We start from the raw sequence: 22190 nt of genomic DNA on the forward strand, positions 1-22190 counted from the left end.
AAAAAAAAAAAAAAAACCTAGGTTCACAAGGATCCTTAGAAATAAGGTTCACCTGGGGTAGATCTAGGCTAAAGAGAATCCCAAGGTATATATACGATACTTCAGCAACTCACCAGATCTTGATCAAGTGAGGGAGGAGTCCAGCGTTAACCTTATTTGGAGAATTTGCCAGTAATGTTATTGGATAATGCACAAACAGCAGTTGCCAAAGTTGTGATTTACCACAAAAGGGAAGACTTACACCAGAGTAAATCCAAACATAAAATCTACTCTTAATCAAAAGATAATCTACAATTATGTACACTGCAAGCAACTTTGTTATCTTTTACAACTATGCAATTCACTTGATAAATATTTAAGCCATAAAGAAGAGCTGCACTGCGCAGGTTTCTTTTTTAAAGACCATGTAAAAGTCACCTTTAACAAGCTAAGAAAACAAGTGAAAGTCCCAAATCTATGGTATCAAATTTACGCTGATTACAAAATGGTGATTTAGACCACCTGATTTGGAAACCACAAATGTCTATAATTAAATAGGACAGCCCTACTTCACTTTCTTTTAGCAAAACAGTATTACTGAATGATGCACCACAGAAAAGACATTATTATAAGAACTACACCCCAAGTAAAACTTTACTCTCAAATGGAATACAATTTAAACTGCAAATACCAGAACCAAGAAAAAGGACAAACATATACAGGAAACCTCATAGCCCACCTTTCTTCTTGACTGGCATTCTTGGGTCTTTCCAATGCCACAGGATTCAAGAGCTCTTTTCAGATCTCAACTTGATCCAGCTGGATGGAGGCCAAGGCCCAGGTAACTGTTGCAAACCTCTTGGTTGTTTGAAATCCAGGCTGTCTTCTCTTTCAAATAAAGAAAAAATGTTGTATTTTTTCCCACAAACTTTGACAGTGCCCAAGGAGTTTAAAGAAAAATAGCTTTTGAGTTTTTCAAGTTTTTCAATGCTTCTAAAATAGTTATTCTGTTTAAAAAGAAAATTATTGTAAGCACAGAAAACATTATTAAAACTCCTCTTTAGGCAGCAATCTCTCTGGAGTTCAATGACTAACTCAATTAAGGCACAAAACAAATTTACACAGCTGTCTCATTATTCAACACATGATCAAAGATGAACTGGTTGATGATAAAGACCCTCAAATTCTTTAGAGAAAAATTTAAAACTCTCACCTCTCCAAAATACTTTTTAAAACCTCTTTAATGGTCTCTTAAAAAGGTGGGGTGAGTTTGGACAGTTTTCTGGGGGCAGAACCCAGACTGAAAGGCCCTTTTCTATTTACTGGACCCGAAGTTCCGGATCTCACCCCCTCAGTGAGACAGGATCCAGCTTGCTGTCACTTTTTTTTTTCTTCTGTGCTCTCCAAGCCCCTCAGGCTTGATCCTTAATGCCCCTCTGATTCTGATCCTCCCATGTATTAACCGAGAGGACTGAAAAGAAGGAAAGCAATCCCTTGGCATGGAGACATTAAAGTGACAGTGCTACTCAATGGGCACTTGATGCAGGATGAGTTGGCGAAGATTTCTTCACACTGGAGTCAGTCAAATCATGCCATCTCTTCGCATCCAGGCAGCTCCCTATCCGGCGAGGAAAAACACTGAGACTGCTCGAGACAAGTCAGACCTTCCCTCAAAGGTGTTTTCTGAGACGCTGTAGGAGTATTAGGCATGTGAGCATAAGCTGGGCAAACGGTTCGCGGTTTCCTAAATGGGAGAGAGTTCGGCTGCGTGGCTTCCACATCCACCCTTTTTCTCTGTCTCTCTCTCCAAACTACCCACCTTCCTTTCGCAGAAAAGACCAGAAATCCCTCTGCTACCGACGGCCACCCCTCTGCCCACACCCCGTTATAGAGATGAGCACAGAAACGTCCCGCACCCCTCCACGCGATGAAGTGTTTCCTCAGGCAGGAGAAACAGCAGCACTAGAAATTATATAACTCGCGATTCTGGCTTCTCTAAGACGCGGAGACGGGAGGGTCGGGGGTTGCTGGTCTGGGAGACACTGCCGGGCACTGAACGTGCACAAAAGGGGGCCAGGCCTTCGCGCAGCGGCCCCCTCACCCCCAACTCGAAACATCGGCTGGCAAGGGGGGGTCTTCTAGGGGAGTGGAGGGGCAAATTTCTCTCCGGCCCCTTCCCAAGCGGGGTGAACGGATGGCATGTGAGGGGACTAAAGACTGAAGAGGAGACGCTGACGGCTGTGAGAGGAGGAGGCTACTCTGGGCTGCTCCGGCGGCCGGTTGGGGGCTCTAGGGAGGAAGTGCCCGCGAAGCTGCAGCCTTAACACACAGGCTGGGCCAGAGGGGCGAGCACCCTGAAGAAGTGAAGGGGGCGGGCAGCTCGGGCACAGCTAACGGAGGTGTCCTGAGGAGAAACACGCGCAACCACATTCGTGCGCGAGGACTGGCCCACGTTTCCCTCGGGTTGCGAGAACGAGGGAGCCAGGCTCACAAATAGCAGAAGCCGGGGATGAGGGCCTGGCGGGGGGCGGACCCACGGGCGTCCGGCCCTCCTCGAGGCCAATGAGCGCCTCCAGATACCGCGCCCAATCACAGCCAGGACAGAGGGCGCGGCTTTTGACTGGGCCGGGTCTGCGGGCGCTAGGCGTGAGCCCGCGACCCTTCCGGACCGGAGAGCCCTGCGTCCCCGCCCACCGCCAGTCACGTGAGTCGCCAAGATGGCGGCGCTCGGGCGTGAGGCTGGAGACGACGTGCGGGTTGCCGGTGTGGTACCGGGGGGAGCTGCGGAAGTGCCTAAGGTAGGCGGAGACCCAGGGTTCTGAGGCCCGTGATTTCTGCGACCTCAGGTGCTGGCACACTCTTCTGAAATGATGCACATAAAAGGGATCTGAAAGTCTAAACAGGACAGTTCCCAACTCCATGCAAGGCACGTTTAAATCCCCAGTTGCTGTGAAAAGAGGTGGGGAGAAAGTAGGAGACCTAGTCCTGAATGAGGGAGCCTGTTTTTTCTTGCCTCGGGAGCTTTGTACTTTAAACCCCCTGCCATTCTATCCTGACTTCTGCCCTGGTTGTGGGTTCTGAGGACAAGACTACATCTTGCTTAACTGGGGGACCTCAAATACCAGGTGAATGTTTGAGTAAATGATGAATGATTGATGAATAAAATTCTCAAAGTCAAGTGAAATAACACACATAAAAGCACTACAAAACCGTAAGATACTTTGAAAGTTATAAACTTGCACGATGCAGTATTACTGGTGTAATTGAATCGTGGTGACCAGTTGAGTGGCCTGAACTGGTTACTTTTTAGATGAAATGTGCGTTATAGCAAAATCTGTACATTTCAGTACTTGTAAAAAATTCTGTTAGGAAGTTACCAGTATATTTCTCTGCTTTAATAACAGTGCCTGAGGAAAACTAGGTATGCAGTAAACATTTGCTGTCCTGTTTCAGTATTTTAGGGTCATAATTCTGGATGTTTGTGTTTACTGTATACTGAGGTGTAGACGAGATAGGAAGTTGGTACACGGCATTGCCTGAAAGTTTTCTTTGTGAGTAATACGGGACTTCAGTGAATTGGATGACAGGGAAACAAAAAGTTTTCCCAAGTTTCTGATTAATTATGTTACTGACATCTGCCTTCATGTATATTAGATGGATTATAGAATCTCCTTTCTATATTGCTATCTTGTTTCTTCCATTTGCCATTTAGATGTCAGAGAGAGGCAAAAGATTAAATCTAGCTTGTGAGAAATCGGAATTTATAAAATATTTTGCTTTTTTTTTTTCCTGTCTTCCCAGGCAATTTAAAGAAAAAAACTGGCTCGATTATAGTTCTTCACTGATAGGGAAAGAAACTGGTCCATTATTACTCTTTGTTTAATACCACACAAATATTCAAGAGAGCCCATACCTTCACAACATTGATTGTTGTCGTTCAGTGGTCAAGTCATGTCGGACTCTTTGCAACCCCATGGACTGCAGCACACAGGGCCTCCCTGTCCCTTACCATCTCCCAGTTTGCCCAAGTTCATGTCCATTGAATCAGTGATGCCATCCAACCATCTCATCCAGTTGCCCTCAGGATGTTGATGTAATATTTGAATCGACCTTTCATTAGTTAGGTTAGGGTTGGCACATATCACTATTCAAGAAGTGAATATTACAGTGATGTTCAACGTGTGTCCGTTTACCTACCAGCATCAGAATCACTGGTGCAGATTTCTAGACTTTACTCCTGCTGAACCCAGATATTTCAATAGGGAGCTCAAGAGACAGCATGTCAGGTACACTCTCATGTGATTCTTGTGCATATGAAAGGTTTAGAATCTTACTAAGTCTCTTCTATGTCCTTTATGTTTAATCCACTCTGATTCTCTTGCCCAGGACTCCTGAAATTTGAGACCTATGAGTCTGCCCTTGACCACAAATGTTGTTAACATAGGGATTCATATAAATTGTGAAGGACATAGATTTTTAAAATCTATTTACTAGCTAATCTGGAATCCCATAATGCCAGTATGCCAAATGATGTAACAAATACTATTAAGACTTTTCATAAAAATCTGAGTCTTACCCAGAGCAAAATATTTAGAAAGGATCCTTTCTGAAAGCCTAGTTGTTGTTGTTGTTTTTAATCACTGGTTTCTGTTAAGATGGCTTCCCTGATAGCTTAGTTGGTAAAGAATCTGCCTACAATGCAGAGGACCTCGGTTCGATTTGTGGGTTAGGAACGTCTGCTGGAGAAGGGATAGGCTACCCACTCCAGTATTCTTGTGCTTCCCTGGTGGCTCAGACAGTAAAGAATCGACCTGCAATGCGAGAGACCTGGGTTTGATCCCTGGGTTGGGAAGATCCTCTGGAAGAGGGCATGGCAACACACTCCCGTGTTCTTGCCTGGAGAATTCCATGGACTGTATAGTTCATGGGGTCGCAGAGAGTCAGACATGACTGAGCAACTTTCACCTTCTGTTAAGATGCTACTGGCCATACCTCATGGTCCCTTGATATTAGCAGCTGACTATTTATGCATCACACTTGGGAGACAGGAACTTTCCAACCTTGGAGTGCAGTGCCTTAGGACCAGGCCCCCTGATATTACCATATAGCAGTTTCCAGCAGAGGCCCTACTTCCACTCCAGGTGCTCCTCACGAGCTAGATATATAACTTATATAATCCAAGGTAGCCATCCACTGCCTCTTCCTAGTCTGGAAGGTGTCCCTCCTCCTGATGTTCTCTCTCGCTGGTTTCCAAGGAAATTCCTGCTTCTACCTCTCCAGCAAACCCAGCATAATCTCCAAAACTCGGGCTTTCATGAGACAGAGGATAAAAATGGTTGTCAACAGGTACCTACTGTTTACTTTCAGCTCTGAAAAAGCTACAGTGTGGAGAACTACAACGGGCCTGGCTACCTTCAGGGAAAACTGTAAGGAAAACAAAAATAGCTGAGTAACTTAATCCTTCTACATCAAGTCCTAAGGCAAGTCAACCTCTCTGAACCTTGTTTGTCTCATCCATAAAAGTAGAGATGACCATTTTCCTACCAATTTCTCAAAGTTATTACGTGAATCAAAAAACCACTGTCCGCCAAACAATGAACAAGTCATTAACAAAGGATGTGAAAGCAGATGACAGTACTTGATACTTTACTAGAGTCTAAACGGTTTTTAATCTGAATCTAGAATTTATAAGATTTAATATTAACATCATTAGCTATTATGGTTCTGAATTTTGTGTTTTCCAGGACATCAAGATACCAACATACACACATGGTCAGTCCAGGCCTTCTCTAGGAGATGCAAAACTCAGAAAACCAGTAGTCATCGAAATCATAGAAAAAAAAATTGAATGCCTTAGAGAAGAAAAGTAAGAGACACACCCAGACTGAAAGTCAATAACTTTATTTGTAGATCTTCTGTATTGCAATGGTTTCTAGGTATCTAAGATCCTATTAACTGTACTGAGTTGGTTATGAAGAAAGCTTTTAAAAAAAAAAAAAATAACTGGAGGGAAACATGAGCAGATGAAAATAGACGTTTGTTAGAATACTGAGACTGGATAATTTCTTTCGTCTCTTGAAATTCCTTTGTTTCTAAAATTGTTGAAATGTTATCTGTGCAATAAGCATATTTTAATTAAAGGTAATCAAGAGAACACCATTTTGAGGACTACTTACATTAACTGATTATCAGTTATAATTAAATTCAGTTTAAAATTTCTTACCTCAGCCACACTGCTGAACTCAGCAAAAAGGAATACAGGATTCCATGATGTACATATAGTCTCACATTACCATTCTGACTTTTAGATTAATAGAGCTCAAGAATAAAATCAATGGACGTTAATCTGAATTGTCCAACATTTCTGGATTTAGGTATGAGTCAGAGTAAGCAAAACTATATCTTTCAAATTTCTTTGAAGTTTTGGATATACTTTACATGTATCTGGACTACTTAAGAAACAGTTATTTTCTAGACCTAACCAAATGTCAACAACTTTTTTCAGATGACCTTAAGCAAATTAATTCTTACAGTAGAAAGAACAGTATTCTTGGATTTAGCTAGCTCATAAAATTTGGCTACATTGGAAGTACTGATACTTATTTTTGGCCAAAATTTATTTCTCTTTAAAAGAGCTCCATCTTAGAACCCACACTATTCTCAGAAAGAGAATTATATTATCCTCTTATTAGAATGCAGTTTCCATGAGGAGTGGAATTTTTTTCTTTTCCCCGCTTTATTCACTGCTCCATCCTTAGCACAAACAAAATACCTTTCACAGAGTAAATGCTTAAGAAAAATGTGATGTTGCATAAATATGTTAATAACGAATGACTACATAGGAAAGGATATATCTGTTAGAAGAGTATTATGTTGAACTTAACTTTCACTCTGTTTTTCCAATTAGGACTTTAAATATATATGGAACACTGACTTTTGGAACAACAGCTGCTTTCTCTGGAATGTTGACAAACTTCATTTTCAGACATCGCTTAAAGGTCACACATGATGTTTTGAAGACATATGCATCATTGACTGCACTTCCATTTTTGTCTACCATAGTTTCTTATAAGCTTCTTGTAACAGATGCTTTGTGTTCAGGTAATTTTAAATTCATTAGCATATCGTGTTTATGTCTAAGTAAAATTACTTATTAACATATACTGTTGCTACTGCTGATAATAATCCCTTGCATGTGTATATTTCTTTACCAGTAACAAAAGTACCTTCACATATATTATCCTGTTTAAACGCCACAAGAATCTTCCTAATCAGACAGGGAAAATAGTATTGTGGCTTTTTTTTTAACAGGTAAGATACTAAGCTGAGACATGTTCAGGTACACTAAGAAGCAACATAATATACTAGAAAAAAAGCAGGCTTTGGTATACTACATATTTCACTTAAGTTTTGTGACACTGGGCAAGTCATTTAAGAGACTTACTTGTTTTAAGAGACTCAGTTGTTTTATATCTATGAATTAGGACTAATAGTACTTACCTCAGGATTGTTTTAAAAATTAAGATAATGTATGCTGAATGCCTGGCATAGTATCTGGTATATTATGGGCATCTAATGTTACTTCCTGAGGAACTTTAAGAACTTCCTGAGTTACTTCCCGTACTTTAAGTTTCACAGCTAGTATTTAATGGAACCCGTGATCCCTGTTCATCAGGTACCTGCTTAAATACCTCATCTCCAGGGAAATCTGATTCCCTCAGGTTAAGTTTCTCCATACATTCTCTATTCATTTTACCTTCAAAGCATATGCACGTTTAAGATATTTGTTTAAATATTTGTCTAATGTATTTCTTTCTTAGTATACTTGACCTGAAGATCAGTGGTTGGGTCTCTTGTGTTACACTGTATCCCTAGCACATGACTGACATACAGATAATATAAATGTACTAATCTGGAATCCAGATATCTGGTCTGCTAGTTTAATATTCTTCATTGTGAAATTGCTTTTGTACCAGCTGTATAAGTAAGAGGTAAACTTACCCTTATATAAAGTAATAATAAAAACATTTAAAAATTTTGATGCATTCAGTATATTGTGCCATACACTGAATTTCTAGCATTCTTTCAACTATTTCGCTGTGTTGAGGACAATGCAACTAAGTACAGTATAAGAACCCAAGACTCTTAATAGCCAAATTTACTTTTGTTTTCCAGGTAACATAAGCCAGGAAAATTGTGTTCTTAGAAGTTCACTGATTGGCATAGCATGTGGTGTTTTATATCCCACTGCTTTGGCTTTTTCTAAAAATGGGCGTCTAGCATTCAAGTGAGTCCATCGTCTTGTTCCTTCTCTTCCTTCTCCTCCTCCCTTCCCTACCTCCTTACTTCGTTTTTTTTTTTTAATGTTAATAAATTCTCCTTATTCTTTGGCTGCCAGTGACACATTTTAATTAAAATATCATGGTTTCATATTTCAAATAGCTAATTTTAACCCTTTTTGCTTTCTACATGAAAGATCTAGAACAGAAATGATCAGTTTAGGAGAAATCAACAAATGTTCCATAGAATTTACATCCAGACAAAGTCCTTAACTCTTTTTCCTTTTTAGGTATCATACTGTTCCCCTGCCACCAAAAGGAAGGGTTTTACTTTATTGGCTGCTGCTTTGTCATAGAGAGATAAAAGCAATGGTGATCCCTCTCATCCTTCAGACAACCTTTGGAATATTTCATGGTCTGCAGCACTATGCAATATTTGAAAGTACACTTGAGAAAACTGTACATGAAGATTAACTGAAGAATGAATGGACACTAAATCAGCTGAATGAACTTTTTTATAAGGACTCAGGCATTGCCGAAAGAGTTAAAAAATAATTCTGGATAGACAGTTTGTCTCTTTTCCTTTTGCCCGGTATACAGCAGGTGCTCAATAAATAGTAAATAAATGTATGTTTTGTCTCTGTTTCATTATTATATGTGGAAATAGGCTTTGAGGCCCCAAGGTCTAATCTATACATTTATATATTTATTTATTCATAAACATTTATGGAGCACCTGCTAGGTCTCAGGCATTGTGTTACTTTTAATAAGAAATGGTCCTTACCCAGAAGAAACTCACAATTAGAAATGTGAACACACAGCATGAGAGGGTTTGAGAGGTATACCTCTAATTGTGTGAGCATATTGAGGATGTAGCTGTTAAATACTTGTGCAGAAGGGAAGGCTATGGGGAAAAGTGACTTTGTCCTAAATTTTGAAGGGAAAGTTGAAAGTTCACAAGAAATCAATATAGAAATAAAGTAACAGCCCATTCCTCTAAACCCTAGTTCAGTATACTTAGTAGCTCTTTAATCATTAACAAATCATCTTCACTATGCTATTTAAAGAACATTTATTGGGACTTCCCTGGTGGTCTAGGGACTTTTAAGACTCCATGCTCCCAGGGCAGACAACCTTTGGAATATTTCATGGTCTGGGTTTGATCCCTGGTCAGGGCACTCTTGCCTCGAAAATCCCATGGACGGAGGAGCCTGGTGGGCTGCAGTCCATGGGGTCGCTAAGAGTCAGACACAACTGAGCGACTTTACTTTCACTTTTCACTTTCATGCATTGGAGAAGGAAATGGCAACCATCTCCAGTGTTCTTGCCTGGAGAATCCCAGGGATGGGGGAGCCTGGTGGGCTGCCATCTATGGGGTCACACAGAGTCGGACACGACTGAAGCGACTTAGCAGCAGCAGCAGGGAACTAGATCCCACATGCTGGAACTTATAAAGAGTTCACATGCCATAACTAAAGATCCTGCTTGCTCCAATGAAGATTAAAGATCCTATGTGCAGCAACTAAGCCCCAGCACAGCCAAATAAATATTTTTGAAAGAAAGAACATTTATTGAGTACCTATTTTCTATTAATTAATACAGGTACCAGGGATACAAAGATTCAGTCCTTGCCCTTAAGAAGATTAATCTAAACAAGGAGGTCACAGCAGGCTGCTTTAAGTCTGCTATTAGCACTCCTGATCTACACATTTAATTAAGGAAACTTAGTACCAGAAATGAACACTGATAAACAAGACATGCAATGGAATCTCATAGCTTTTTCTCTGTCTTAATCATGTTCATCTTGAGATTTAAGGATTTGGTCATCTGAGGCCCCAAGCAACCTAGAGCAGAAATGGAAATCTTAACGAGGTTCTTTACAGCATTAAATGTAACAATCTGAAACACATACACTCCTGCTAATTAAAAAAAAAAAAACACGGCCAGTAAGCCATTCAACTTATATTCTCAGAATAACTCATGATACTTGAAACTGAGGAAAAGGCAGGTGAAAGGAGGGAAAGGGAACCAAGTCAAGTAGATGACTACATCAATGGTATTAATATTTAATATTAACTCAAAAATTATTAAGCAACAAGTACATGAAAACCTCATTGTGAGATATTCAAATGATCCAGAAGAATAAAAAGACATGAAAGTCCCCTTTACATCCACTCCATCCTATTTCTACTCCATTCTCCAGAGATAACTAAGTTAGCATGACTCTTTCATTAATAGTCTTCTTTTATAATTTACATATTTTTAAATAAGTGGTATTATCCATACATATAATAGAAATTAATTTTCACTTCACTGTATATCTTAGAGAGCTCTCCAACTCATTTCATCTAAGTCTAATATGTGCTTTTTAGTGCCTAAAAAACATTCTTAGTGATTCCAGTATTCACAAAGGTGACCCTTCTTTCAACACCTTCGTCTCTATCATACCACTTATTCCCATGGTCATACTCTAAACCTGTGCCATCCAATATATAATAGTCATTAGTTGTTTGTGGCTGCTGAGCATTTGAAATGTGACTAGTCTAAAGTGAGATACATTGTATGTAAAATACACATTAAGTTTTAAAGATTTACTATGTAAGATATCTCAATCCTGATTGCATGTTGAAATGTTACTCTTTTGGATACACTGGGTTAAATAAATACATTAAAATTGATTTTATCTGCTGCTTTTTTTAATCTGGCAACTAGGAAATTTTTAGTTACATACACATGTGCATGCTAGATCACTTCAGTTGTGTCTGACTCTGCGACTCCACGGACTGTAGCCTGCCAAGCTCCTCTGTCCATGGCATTCTCCAGGCAAGAATACTAGAGTGGATTGCCATGCCTTCCTCCAGGGGATCTTCCCAACCCAGGGATCAAAGCCACGTCTCTTAGGTCTCCTGCACTGGCAGACAGGGTCTTTACCACTAGCACCACCTGGGAAGTCCTACATAACGTGGCGTGTATTTTTATCGAATTATGTTTCTCTAGACCTTATCATTATCAATAAATTCAAGCACTTCACATTCTCAGTTATAAAACTCCATATTCTGATCACTACTTCCTGTCCTTCCCATCTTTTGCTTCTCACACCACATTACTCCGGCTTTACCAGAATCTATAATCCATCAATCCCACTACCTTTCCACCATCTCTCACCCCTCTCACATCCTGACTGTCCCCCTCCAGTTTCAGCTACATCAATCTTTTTAAAGTTTCCCAATCTTGAGGAAAAAAGAAAAACATAAAAGTGAATCTAGCTAAATTTGATTATGAAATAAAGGTACTGGCCTCTTCTTTTGTGAGTTTTCTATTCAAGTCTTTGACCCATTTGATTTGTAAATCAAATAAATTCTCTGTAAATTCTGGGTATTTTGTTTCTTCAGATGCCAAGACAGTCATCTGGGAAATAGTGAGATTGACTTATATGTTCACTTCCCTTGCCAACTGAAAACAGAAGAGATTTGTCCCTTACTCCATGACTTCAATTTGCCTTTTATACAATAGAAAAGGTAGGGAAGTATGTCAATATTTTCCTTTGGCTTTGGGAAGCAGTACTTGTCAAAGTCTCTGTAAGAGGCCATAAAGGGGAATTAGGGAAATCTTGATCTGAGCCTGAGCCCAAAGGTAAAACTAGGTGAACCACAGTGAAGAGAGGCAGCAAGTCTCTAGAGGCAAGATAGTTCAGAGGTGTGACGTACAGCCTGGACCTCCCTTCTCAAAGTTCAGATCCTAGCCTTACTATGCACCAATGGGATGACTTTGAATAAGCTATTTTACCTCTCTGCACCTCAGTTTCCTCATCTGTAAAATGAGAAATAAAGACTACTTACCTCATAGTGTTGTCAGGACTAAATGAGTTAATACATGTAAATCAAAATTGTGGCCAACTCACAGGATGTTACTACCATTACCGCACACCAACTAATACAGTCCTTTCCCTAGCCTGTAGTTCTCAGTTTACCATTTTTCTAGAAAATATTAGAAAGAAGCACAGCAAAGAAAATTTCTAACTTCCGTTTGAATACATATTCATTTATTTGGCTAATATTAAGACATAGTGTATGAAAAACATTGTATACCACGTGTTGGGCAATTTACCTAAACTTTCTGACTGCTTTGGAGTAAGGTTATAAAAATGGAACCACACCATACCTGGCCTATAGAAGGTGCTCAATAAATGTGTTTACATTTGTCTGTTTTCCCTGATATTTTCCCTGAGTCATATAACAATGACTAAGATATGGTCCCAACTATAAGCTCTTACCTTCTCTCTTGGATTTTTCCCCTCCATTTCCTCCAACTGCCTTATTAGCCATGTGATTATCCTGTTTTGTGTTTACTGTATCACACTGTATTGCTTGCAGTGTATTGTATAATATTGATTTTCTTCCTGCTTTTGAACAATTATATTGGCATGTATAAACTATTGAGCATTTTAATTTCCAAGCTTAAGCAGTAATCTAATAATAAGGAAATTATATTCTACAGATGTGGTTGAATTTCACAGAACCTGATCACTTACTTTTCTAGGCCTCATTAAAAAAAAAAAAATTGTTCCAAATATACATAATGCATATTCCTCTACTTTCAACATCTTCTCCTCTTCAAAGTCACACTATCATTAATAAGTATGAATAATTGAATCTTGGTAGCCCTGACCACCACCAGCTTCACTAAAGTAACAAGGCCCCCTAAAAGCCTCCCCAAGATTAGACATAGCAGAAGAGTAGTGAACTTAAAAGATATAACAATAGCAACTTCAAAATAAAACTGAAAAAAACTAGCACAGTATTAGTGAGTAGACTTATATATCTATAATTGAAGACAAAGAAGTGATAAAAAAAAAGTTTGAAATAGTAATGGCCAAAACTTTCCAAATTTGATAAAATCTATAAAACCAGATTCAATGATTTCCAGATCAAAATGGTGACACAACAGGCCCCTACACTCATCTCCCACCATAAACACACTGAATCTACAGCTACACATGAGCAAATCCCTCTGAAAGAAATCCAGCGGCCAACAAACACATGAAAAGATGTTCAATATCACTAATTATTACAGAACTGCAAATCAAAACTACAATGAGGTATCAGCTCACATCAGTCTGAACGGTCATTATCAAAAAATCTACAAACAATAAATGCTGTAGAGGGTGTGAAGAAAAGAGAACCCTCTTACACTGTTAGTGGGAATGTAAATTGGTACACCCACTATGGAGAACAGTATGGAGGTTCCTCGAAAAACTAAAACTAGAACTAGCATATGAGCCTGCAATCCCACTCGGGGCATATATCCAGAGAAAACCATAATTCAAGAAGATACATGCACCCCAATATGCATTGCGGTACAATTTACAATAGCCAGGACATGGAAGCAACCAAAATGTCCATCAATAGAGGAATGGATAAAGAAGATGCTGTACATAGATACAATGGAGTATTACTCAGTGATAAAAAGAAACTGTGCAATTTGCAGAGAACCTGGACAGACCTAGCAACTGTCATACACAGTGAAGTAAGTTAGAGAAAAACAAATATCATTTATTAATGCTTATATGAGGAATCTAGAAACATGGTAGAGATGAACTTATCTGCCAAGCAGAAATAGAGACAAAGATGTAGAGAACATACCAAGGTGGACAGAGGGGGTAGGATGAATTGGGAGATTGGGATTGACATATATACACTACTATGTTTAAATAGATAACTAATGAGAACCTGGTCTACAACAGAGAACTCTACTCAATGCTCTGTAGTAACCTAAATGGGAAGGAAATCTAAAAAAGAGGGGATATATGTATATGTATAACTGATTGACGAGCAGAAACTAACACAACATTGCAAAGCAACTACAGCCAATAAAAATTAATTTTAAAAAAGAAATCTAGAAAACTAGCTGAGCAATTCCTACATATCAGGCAAACAAGAAAATGTACACAACAAAATATGTAGGAAAAGCTGAGAAACAGTATTGCCATAAGACCCACTGCCAACTGAATGACACACTATCAGGGGAAACTTGAAAATCCCAGTTTATTTCTGAGGAGAGAAGGAATAGTGTCCCAACATTTGAAGAAGGACTTGTAAAACAACTAAATTTGTTTAATTTTCCTACTATTCATCTGTAAAATGAGAGTAATATTTATGTCTTGAGGATACTGTAAGGATTAATTAAACAACCTAAATGTCCATTCACAGATGAATGGGTAAACAAGATGTGATACATATATACAATGGACTCCTACTCAGCCGTAAAAAAGAATGAAATAATGCCACTGCAGCAACATGGATGGACCTAAGAGATTATCACACTAAGTGAAGTGAGTCAGACAGAGACAAATATATGATGTCACTTATACGCTTAATTTAAAATATGCCACAAATGAACCTACCTATGAAACACACTCACAGACAATAAACTGGTAGGTGCCAAGGATCTGGGGTTTGGGGAGGGATAAAGTGAGAGTTTGGGATTAGCAGATACAAACTATTAAATACAGAATGGATAAACAATATGGTGCTACAGAAGAGCACAGGAAACTATATATTCAATATCCTGTGATAAACCATAATGGAAAAGAATATGAAAAAGAATTTAGAAGGCAAAGTGGTTGTCTGAGGAGGCTTTACTAATAGCTGAGAAAAGAAGAGATCAACAGAATGTGGAGTTCCAAAGAATATCAAGGAGAGATAAGAAAGTCATCTTAAGTGAACAATGCAAAGAAATATAGGAAAACAATAGAATGGGAAAGACTAGAGATATCTTCCAAAAAATTGGAGATATCAAGGGAACATTTCAGGCAAGGATGGGCATGATAAAGGACAGAAGTGGCAAGGACCTAACAGAAGCAGAAGAGATTAAGAAGAGGTGGCAAGAATACACAGAAGAACTACACAAAAAAGGTTTTAATGACCTGGATAACCACAACAGTGTGGTCACTCACCTAGAGGCAGACTTCCTGGAGTGTGAAGTGAAGTGCCTGAGGAAACATTACTACCAAAAAGCTACTGGAGGTGATGGAATTCCAGCTGAGCTATTTCATTTCCTAAAAGATGATGTTGTTAAAGTGCTACATTCAATATGCCAGCAAATTTGGAAAACTTAGCAGTGACCACAGGACTGGAAAAGATCAGTTTTCACTCCAATCCCAAAGAAGCAAAATGTCAAAGAATGTTCAAACTACCATGCAACTGCACTCATTTCACATGGTAGCAAGGTAATGCTCAAAAGCCTTCAAGCTAGGCTTCAACAGTATGTGAACCGAGAGCTTCTGGATGTACAAACTGCCTTAGAAAAGGCAGAGGAACCAGAGATCAAACATCCAACATTCATTGGATCACAGGGAAAGAAAGGGAATTCCAGAAAAACATCTACTTCTGCTTCATTGAATATGCTAAAGACTTTGACTGGGTGGATCTCAACAAACTGGGGAAAATTCTTAAAGAGATGACAATACCAGACCACCTTACCTGTCTCCTAAGAAACCTGTATACAGGTCAAGAAGCAACAGTTAGAACTGGACATGGAACAACAGACTGATTCAAATTGGGAAAGGAGTACATCAAGGCTATATATTATCACCCTGCTTATTTAACTTCTATGCAGAGTACATCATGTGAAATGCTGGGCTGGAAGACTCACAAGCTGGAATCAAGATTGCTGGGAGAAATATCAACAACCTCAGATATGCAGATGACACCACTCTAATGGCAGAAATTGAAGAGGAACTAAAGAGCCTCTTGATGAGGGTGAAACAACAGTGAAAAAGTTCACTTAAACTCAACATTCAAAAAACTAAGATCACGGCATCTGGTCCTAACTTTTCACAGCAAAGAGATGGGGGAAAAGTGGAAATGGTGACAGGGTTTATTTTTTTGGACTCCAAAATCACTGCAGATGGTGACTGCAGCCATGAAATTAAAAGATGCTTGCTCCTTGGAAGGAAAGCTATGACAAATCTAAACAGTGTATTAAAAAGCAGAGACATCACTTTGCTGACAAAGGTTCTCAATAGTCAAAGCTATGATTTTTCAAGTAGTCATGTACACATGTGAGAGTTGGACCATAAAGAAGGCTGAGCACTGAAGAACTGATGCTTTTGAATTGTGGTGTTGGATAAGACTCTAGAGAGTCCCTTGGACTGCAAAAAGATCAAACCAGTCAATTCTAAAGGAAATCAACACTAAGTATTCATTGGAAGGACTGATGCTAAAGCTAAAGCTCCAATACTTTGGCCACCTGATACAAAGAGCTGATTCACTAGAAAAGAACCTGATCCTGGGGAAGATTGAAGGCAGGAAGAGAAGAGGGTGACAGAGAATAAGGTGGTTGGATGGCATCACTGAGTATCAGCAAACCCTGTGAGAAAGTGAAAGACAGGGAAGCCTGGCATGCTGCAGTCCATGGGGTCACAAAGAGTCAGACATGACTTAGCAACTGTACAACAATATATATATAAATCAACTATACATGAATAAAATGAGCTTTTTAAAAAAGATCCTGCACCCCAGGTGCACACCAAGCCAACTGTCTCAAAGTTGGCAGGAAAATTCACTGCACTTTCTCTTGCCAGAACCCTTACTGCCCACACAGTGTGGTACCATTAGGAGGAAAACCTCAATTTGCATACTCTTCCTGGTGAGGGAAACAAGTAGAATTTATGTCCATCACTCAGACTTTTAAGGGCCTGAGGGACCATTCTCCATCTCACTTGAATCCAAATACCAACAGAAATGAAGGGGCCAGATTAGGGATGTCTAAGAACTCAACCATCAGTGTGCACCAGTCTCCATTATCAGACAGACTAGGTAGAGATCCAAAGCTGCAGCTTACTACAGCACCAAAGAGGCCACAGTATCAAAGAGACCCTCCAGCAGGAGTTTTCAAGAAGAATTAGCAAACTTCTTAAAGCACAGAGAGTATGTATCCCCAGAAAATATTTGAGTGGCCTCCAGAATCACTAGCCAGGCTACGTGGAAAAACTTCTCCCTATACAGTTGCAGAATGAAAAATCCAGGAGTGATGCCTGACTTTTCAAATGCTAAAGTCCCAACGAAAAGTAACAAGCCATACAAAGAAACAAGAAAAGAGGCACATTTAAAGGAAGAAATTAAATCTCCAGAAACTAACCCTAATGAAACAAACAGAAATGTATTAATTACCAAAAAAATAAAAATTGTGACAAGGATACTCGATGAATTAAAAGAGAACATGGACACCTAACTGAAATCAGGAAATTATGCAATGAACAAAATGAGAAAATCAACAAAGGAAGGAAACTATGAAGAAGAACCAACAGAAATTCTAGAACTTAAGAATGCTGTAAATATTTAGATTGAAAAATTCACTAAAGAGACTCAAAAGCAAAGGCAAGAAATCAGAAGAAATAATCAGTGGAAGACATAACTTCCAAAAGTTTTTTTTTTTTTTTTTTGGGGGGGTGGCATATAGCTCAGGGGTAAAGCATTTGACTGCAAAAGTTGTTTAGTTTTTTCTTTGTTTGTTTTTACTGCAGAAGAGACAAGAAAAAAAATGAATGATGAAAAATGAAGACAGCATAAAACACTCTGGGGTCATTATCAAATGGAACCATATATGCATCATGTGAATCCTAGCAGGAGAAGAAAGAAAGAAGAAATAATGGTCAAAATCTTACCAAATCTGAGGAGGGAAGTGGACATACAAATTCAAGATATTCAAGAAACTCCAGTAAGGAAAAATCTAAAGGGATTTGCAATGAGAGATGTTGCTGAAAGAGAAAATCAAGAAGATATGACCACTGGTTGACCAGAACACTGGATCAGGGCAAAACAGCTTCTCTTTCACTCTCTGTCCTTAGAACATAGGAACCATTTACGAGGACACAGCCTTGAGACAGCAGTGTTGTTGAGACCATCCAGATAGCATATATATGACTGAACCCAGTTAAGGCCACTCTGTAAACTTAGAGATTCTGACAGGTGATGTGGAGATCTACTCACCTTGCAGCTGTCCAAGATAAGCCCTGTATCTAAATTCCCTTGCTTAATAAAACTGCCCCCCACCAAGATGAAGTGGTCTGCTTCATTCATCAGTCTCTCCTTGCCCTCCTTGTGTGGGGGCCAGTTTGCAAATCTACAGACATTATAATCAAATTGTCAAAAGTCACAGGCAAAGGATCTTAAAAACAGCCAAGGAAAAGCAACTTGTTATGTACAAAGAAGCTACTAGTAGATTCTAAGAGATTTCTCAGTGAAAACTCTGTAGGCTGGAAAGGAGTAAGATGATATATTTAAAGTATTGAAAGAAAAAAATGCCAACCAAGAATAGTATAACTTGGAAAACTGTTCTTCAAAAAACAAAGGAGAAATAATTTCCTACAAAAACCAAAGTTGAGGGCGTTCCTTACCACTAGACCTGCCCTACAAAATGCTGAAGGGAATCCTTCCAGTTAAAGCAAAAGGACTATAAGCAACAACACAAAACCATACAAAAGTATAAAACTCCCTGGTAAAGGTAAGTATTCTGTAGTGTGATAATGTATATGTGTAAATCACTATACAATCTAATATAGAATTTAAGATACAAAAGCATAAAAAGTGTTGTAAATTTGTTAATGGCATGTAATATAAAAGAAGTAACTATATCATCAATAACATATATAAGCATACCTCATTTTATTGCTTTATTGTGCTTTGTAGATACTTTGTTTTGTACAAATTGAAGATTTGTAGCAACCAGTCAGACACCATTTTTCCAACAGTATTTACTCTCTTCGTGTCTGTCACAGTTTAGTAATTTTTGCAATATTTCAAACCATTTACCTGAAAAAGATTATGATTCACTGAAGACTCAGATGATGGTTAGCATTTTTCAGCAATAAGGTATTTTTAAGACATGTACATTGTTTTTAAAGACATAATACTATTGCACACTTTATAATAGACTATATACAGTGTAAATGTAACTTTAATATGCACTGGTAAACCAAACAATTTGTATGATTTGCTTTACTGTGATATTTGCTTTATTAAGGTGGTCTAGAACAAAAATCACAATCTCCAAGGTGTGCCTGTAATGAGAAAGGCAGAGATATAGAGGAGGAGAGATTTTACAGGAAACTGAAGTATCCGTTTAAAATAAATTGTTATAATTTTAAGATGTTTCATGTCATTGCAATGGTAATCACAAAGAAAATACCTTTATAATTTATACAAAGGAAAATGAGATGAGAATCAAAATATTAAAACATTCTCAGGACAGATAACATGTTAAACTACAAAACAAGCTTTTACACAATTAAGACTGAAATTATACAGAGTATCTCCTCTGGCTACAATGAAATGAAACTAGAAATGAATGGTAGAAGAAAAATAGGAAAACCACAAAAATATGGAAATTAAACACAGTACTCTTTTTTCAAGATTATTCAATATATATGTGTACATTACTCAAATATATTCTGTCAGTATATATTACACTAAATTAAACTTAAGTCTGTTTCATCAATAGGTATAACTAAAGTCACTCAAATTTCAATCCAAATACATTCACTTTGTTTAGTATAAACCAAACCCCTTTTACTGTACTTGAACCAATTCACGTCACTGTTGGTAGAGGCAAAGCACCATGGACCTTCCTGCATGTCCTTGCTGAATATATCCAACTGCAAGACTTACCGCTCCTCTGACGCTCCACCCTTTGTATGGCGAGTTACATACAAGTCACATTCACCACAGCTGACAAAAACAGTCTTTATTTTTTTCCCTCTTTGTACACAGAAACTCCTATGTATTTATATTTTAAGGTAAAAGACAAAGTTTTAATCATGTATTTACATTTTTGTTTCTTTTTTCATTACAACAAAATTGATAGTATCATTATTATCATACTAAGTAAAGTCAGAAACAGACAAATATCATATGATATCACTTCTACGTGGAATCCAAAAAAATGATCCAAAGAACTTATTTATAAAACTGAAATAGACTCACAGACATAAAAACTTATGGTTACCGAGGAGGGAAGAAGGGGAGGAATTAATTAGGAATTCGGGATTAACAGATACACACTACTATATATAAGACAGACAGACAATGAAGAGCTATGGCAGAGCACAAGGAGTCACAGTCAATACCTTGTAATAAACCACAGTAGAAAAGTATCTGAAAAAGAGCATGTATGTATTTAATATATATGTATAACTGAATTACTTCACTGTACATCTGAAACATTGTAAACTATATTTCGGCTAAAAAGCTTTTTAAAAAAGACACAGTTGACATACAACATCATATTAGTTTCAGGTACACAACATAATGATTTAATACATGTATATATTTCAAAATGATTACCTCAATAAGTCTAGGTAATCTCCATCACCATGTACATGTATAATTTTTTTTCTAGGAATGGGAACTTTTAAGATTTACTTTCTTACCAACATCACTTCCAGGTATATAGCTCAAGAGATTTCAGAGCAAGATGTTGAAGATATATTTAGACACCAATATCCATGACAACACTATTCACAACAACCAAGTGAAGCAGTGCAAACACCCACCAAGAGAAGAATGGATAAAGAGACTGGTGCAGTGGCTTCCCTGGTGGCCCAGTACTCTGAGCTCCCAGTGTAGGGGGTCCAGGGTGATCTCTGTACAGGGACATATTGCTGTCATTCAGTCACTAAGTCATGTCCAACTCTTTGCAACCTCATGGACTGCAGCAAGCCAGGCTTCTCTGTCCGTCACTGTTTCCCAGAGTTTGCTCAAATTCACATGCATTGAGTCGGTGATGCCATGATCCCACATAACTAAGCCCATGAGTAGCAACTAGGGAAGCCCACACACCACAACAAACAAACTACATGCAGCAACGAAGACCCAACACAGTCAAAATAAATAATTTAAAAAAGATATTTTGATATATGTATACACACACACATATATTCATAGACTATAATACTGAAAGTGAAGTTAAAAGTGTTAGTAGCTCAGTTGTGTTGACTCTTCGTGATCTCATGGACTGTAGCCTGCCAGGCTCCTCTGTCCGTGGGATTTCCCAGGAAAGAATACTGGAGTGGGTTGTCATTTCCTTCTCCAGGGGATCTTCCCAACCCAGGGATCGAACCTAGGCCTTTCACATTGCAGGCAGATTCTTTACTGTCTGAGCCACCAGGGAAGCCCAAATTGTAATATTATTCACTCTTAAAAAACAACAGAAATCCTGTCACATGCTATAAAAGGGATAAAACTCAGGGACACTGTCCTAAATAAAATACATCAGTCACAAAATGACAAATAATGTATGATTCTGCTCCCATAAAGTATATAAAGTAGTCTAACTCATAGAAACAGAAAGCAGAAAGGTGGTTACCAAGGGCTGAGGGGAGTGAAGAGGAGTAATTAGCATCTAGTGGGTACAGAGTTTCAGGGTTGCAAAATGAAAAAGTTCTAGAGATATATTGCTTAACAATGTGAACATACTTAACACTACTATACACTTTAAGGTGAAAAACATAGTAAATTTAGTGATATGGTTTTTTACCACAATTTTTAAAACTAGAGCCAGATACTATTTAGACTTGCAAAATGCAAAAGATTTCACCACCAAAAGATTTGCTTTCTAAGATAATACTTTGGATAGAATGATACCAGATGTAAATGAATCTATTAAAAAAAAGAAAAAGAAAAACACTAGAGATTGAAAATATGTGGATAAATATAAATTTTCTTAGTTTTAAAGTTATTTCACAGACAAATCACTACTGATATCAAAAAATGGTTATGTGGTGTGTAGTGTATAACATGTATGGAAGCAAATGTATGACCACAATAACACGAAGACTGAGAAGAAATGAAAGTATACCATGGTAACATTCTCACTTGTATAGTGGTAAAATATCACTTGAAGATCTGTTCAGTCCAGTCGCTCAGTCGTGTC

General features: G+C 38.3%; 1 protein-coding gene across 1 annotated transcript; it reads left to right on the top strand.

Moving 5' to 3' along the window:
* The first annotated feature begins 2696 nt into the window (after positions 1–2696).
* On the top strand, positions 2697–8811 carry TMEM126B (transmembrane protein 126B). Its single transcript, XM_068978691.1, has 5 exons — positions 2697–2777; positions 5724–5845; positions 6887–7080; positions 8155–8266; positions 8549–8811. Exons 1-5 carry the CDS (start codon positions 2697–2699, stop codon positions 8730–8732), a joined length of 693 nt encoding a protein of 230 aa, XP_068834792.1. The 3' UTR covers positions 8733–8811.
* The last annotated feature ends 13379 nt before the right edge of the window (positions 8812–22190 follow it).

The sequence above is a fragment of the Capricornis sumatraensis genome, chromosome 8 (assembly GCF_032405125.1).
Source record: "Capricornis sumatraensis isolate serow.1 chromosome 8, serow.2, whole genome shotgun sequence".
Lineage (NCBI taxonomy): Eukaryota > Metazoa > Chordata > Mammalia > Artiodactyla > Bovidae > Capricornis > Capricornis sumatraensis.

Coding starts and splice junctions, on each gene's coding strand:
- TMEM126B (XM_068978691.1), top strand. CDS start 2,697: ATGGCGGCGCTCGGGCGTGAGGCTGGAGACGACGTGCGGGTTGCCGGT. Junction 5,846..6,886: donor GAATGCCTTAGAGAAGAAAA/GTAAGAGACACA, acceptor TTTTCCAATTAG/GACTTTAAATATATATGGAA. Junction 7,081..8,154: donor AACAGATGCTTTGTGTTCAG/GTAATTTTAAAT, acceptor TTTGTTTTCCAG/GTAACATAAGCCAGGAAAAT.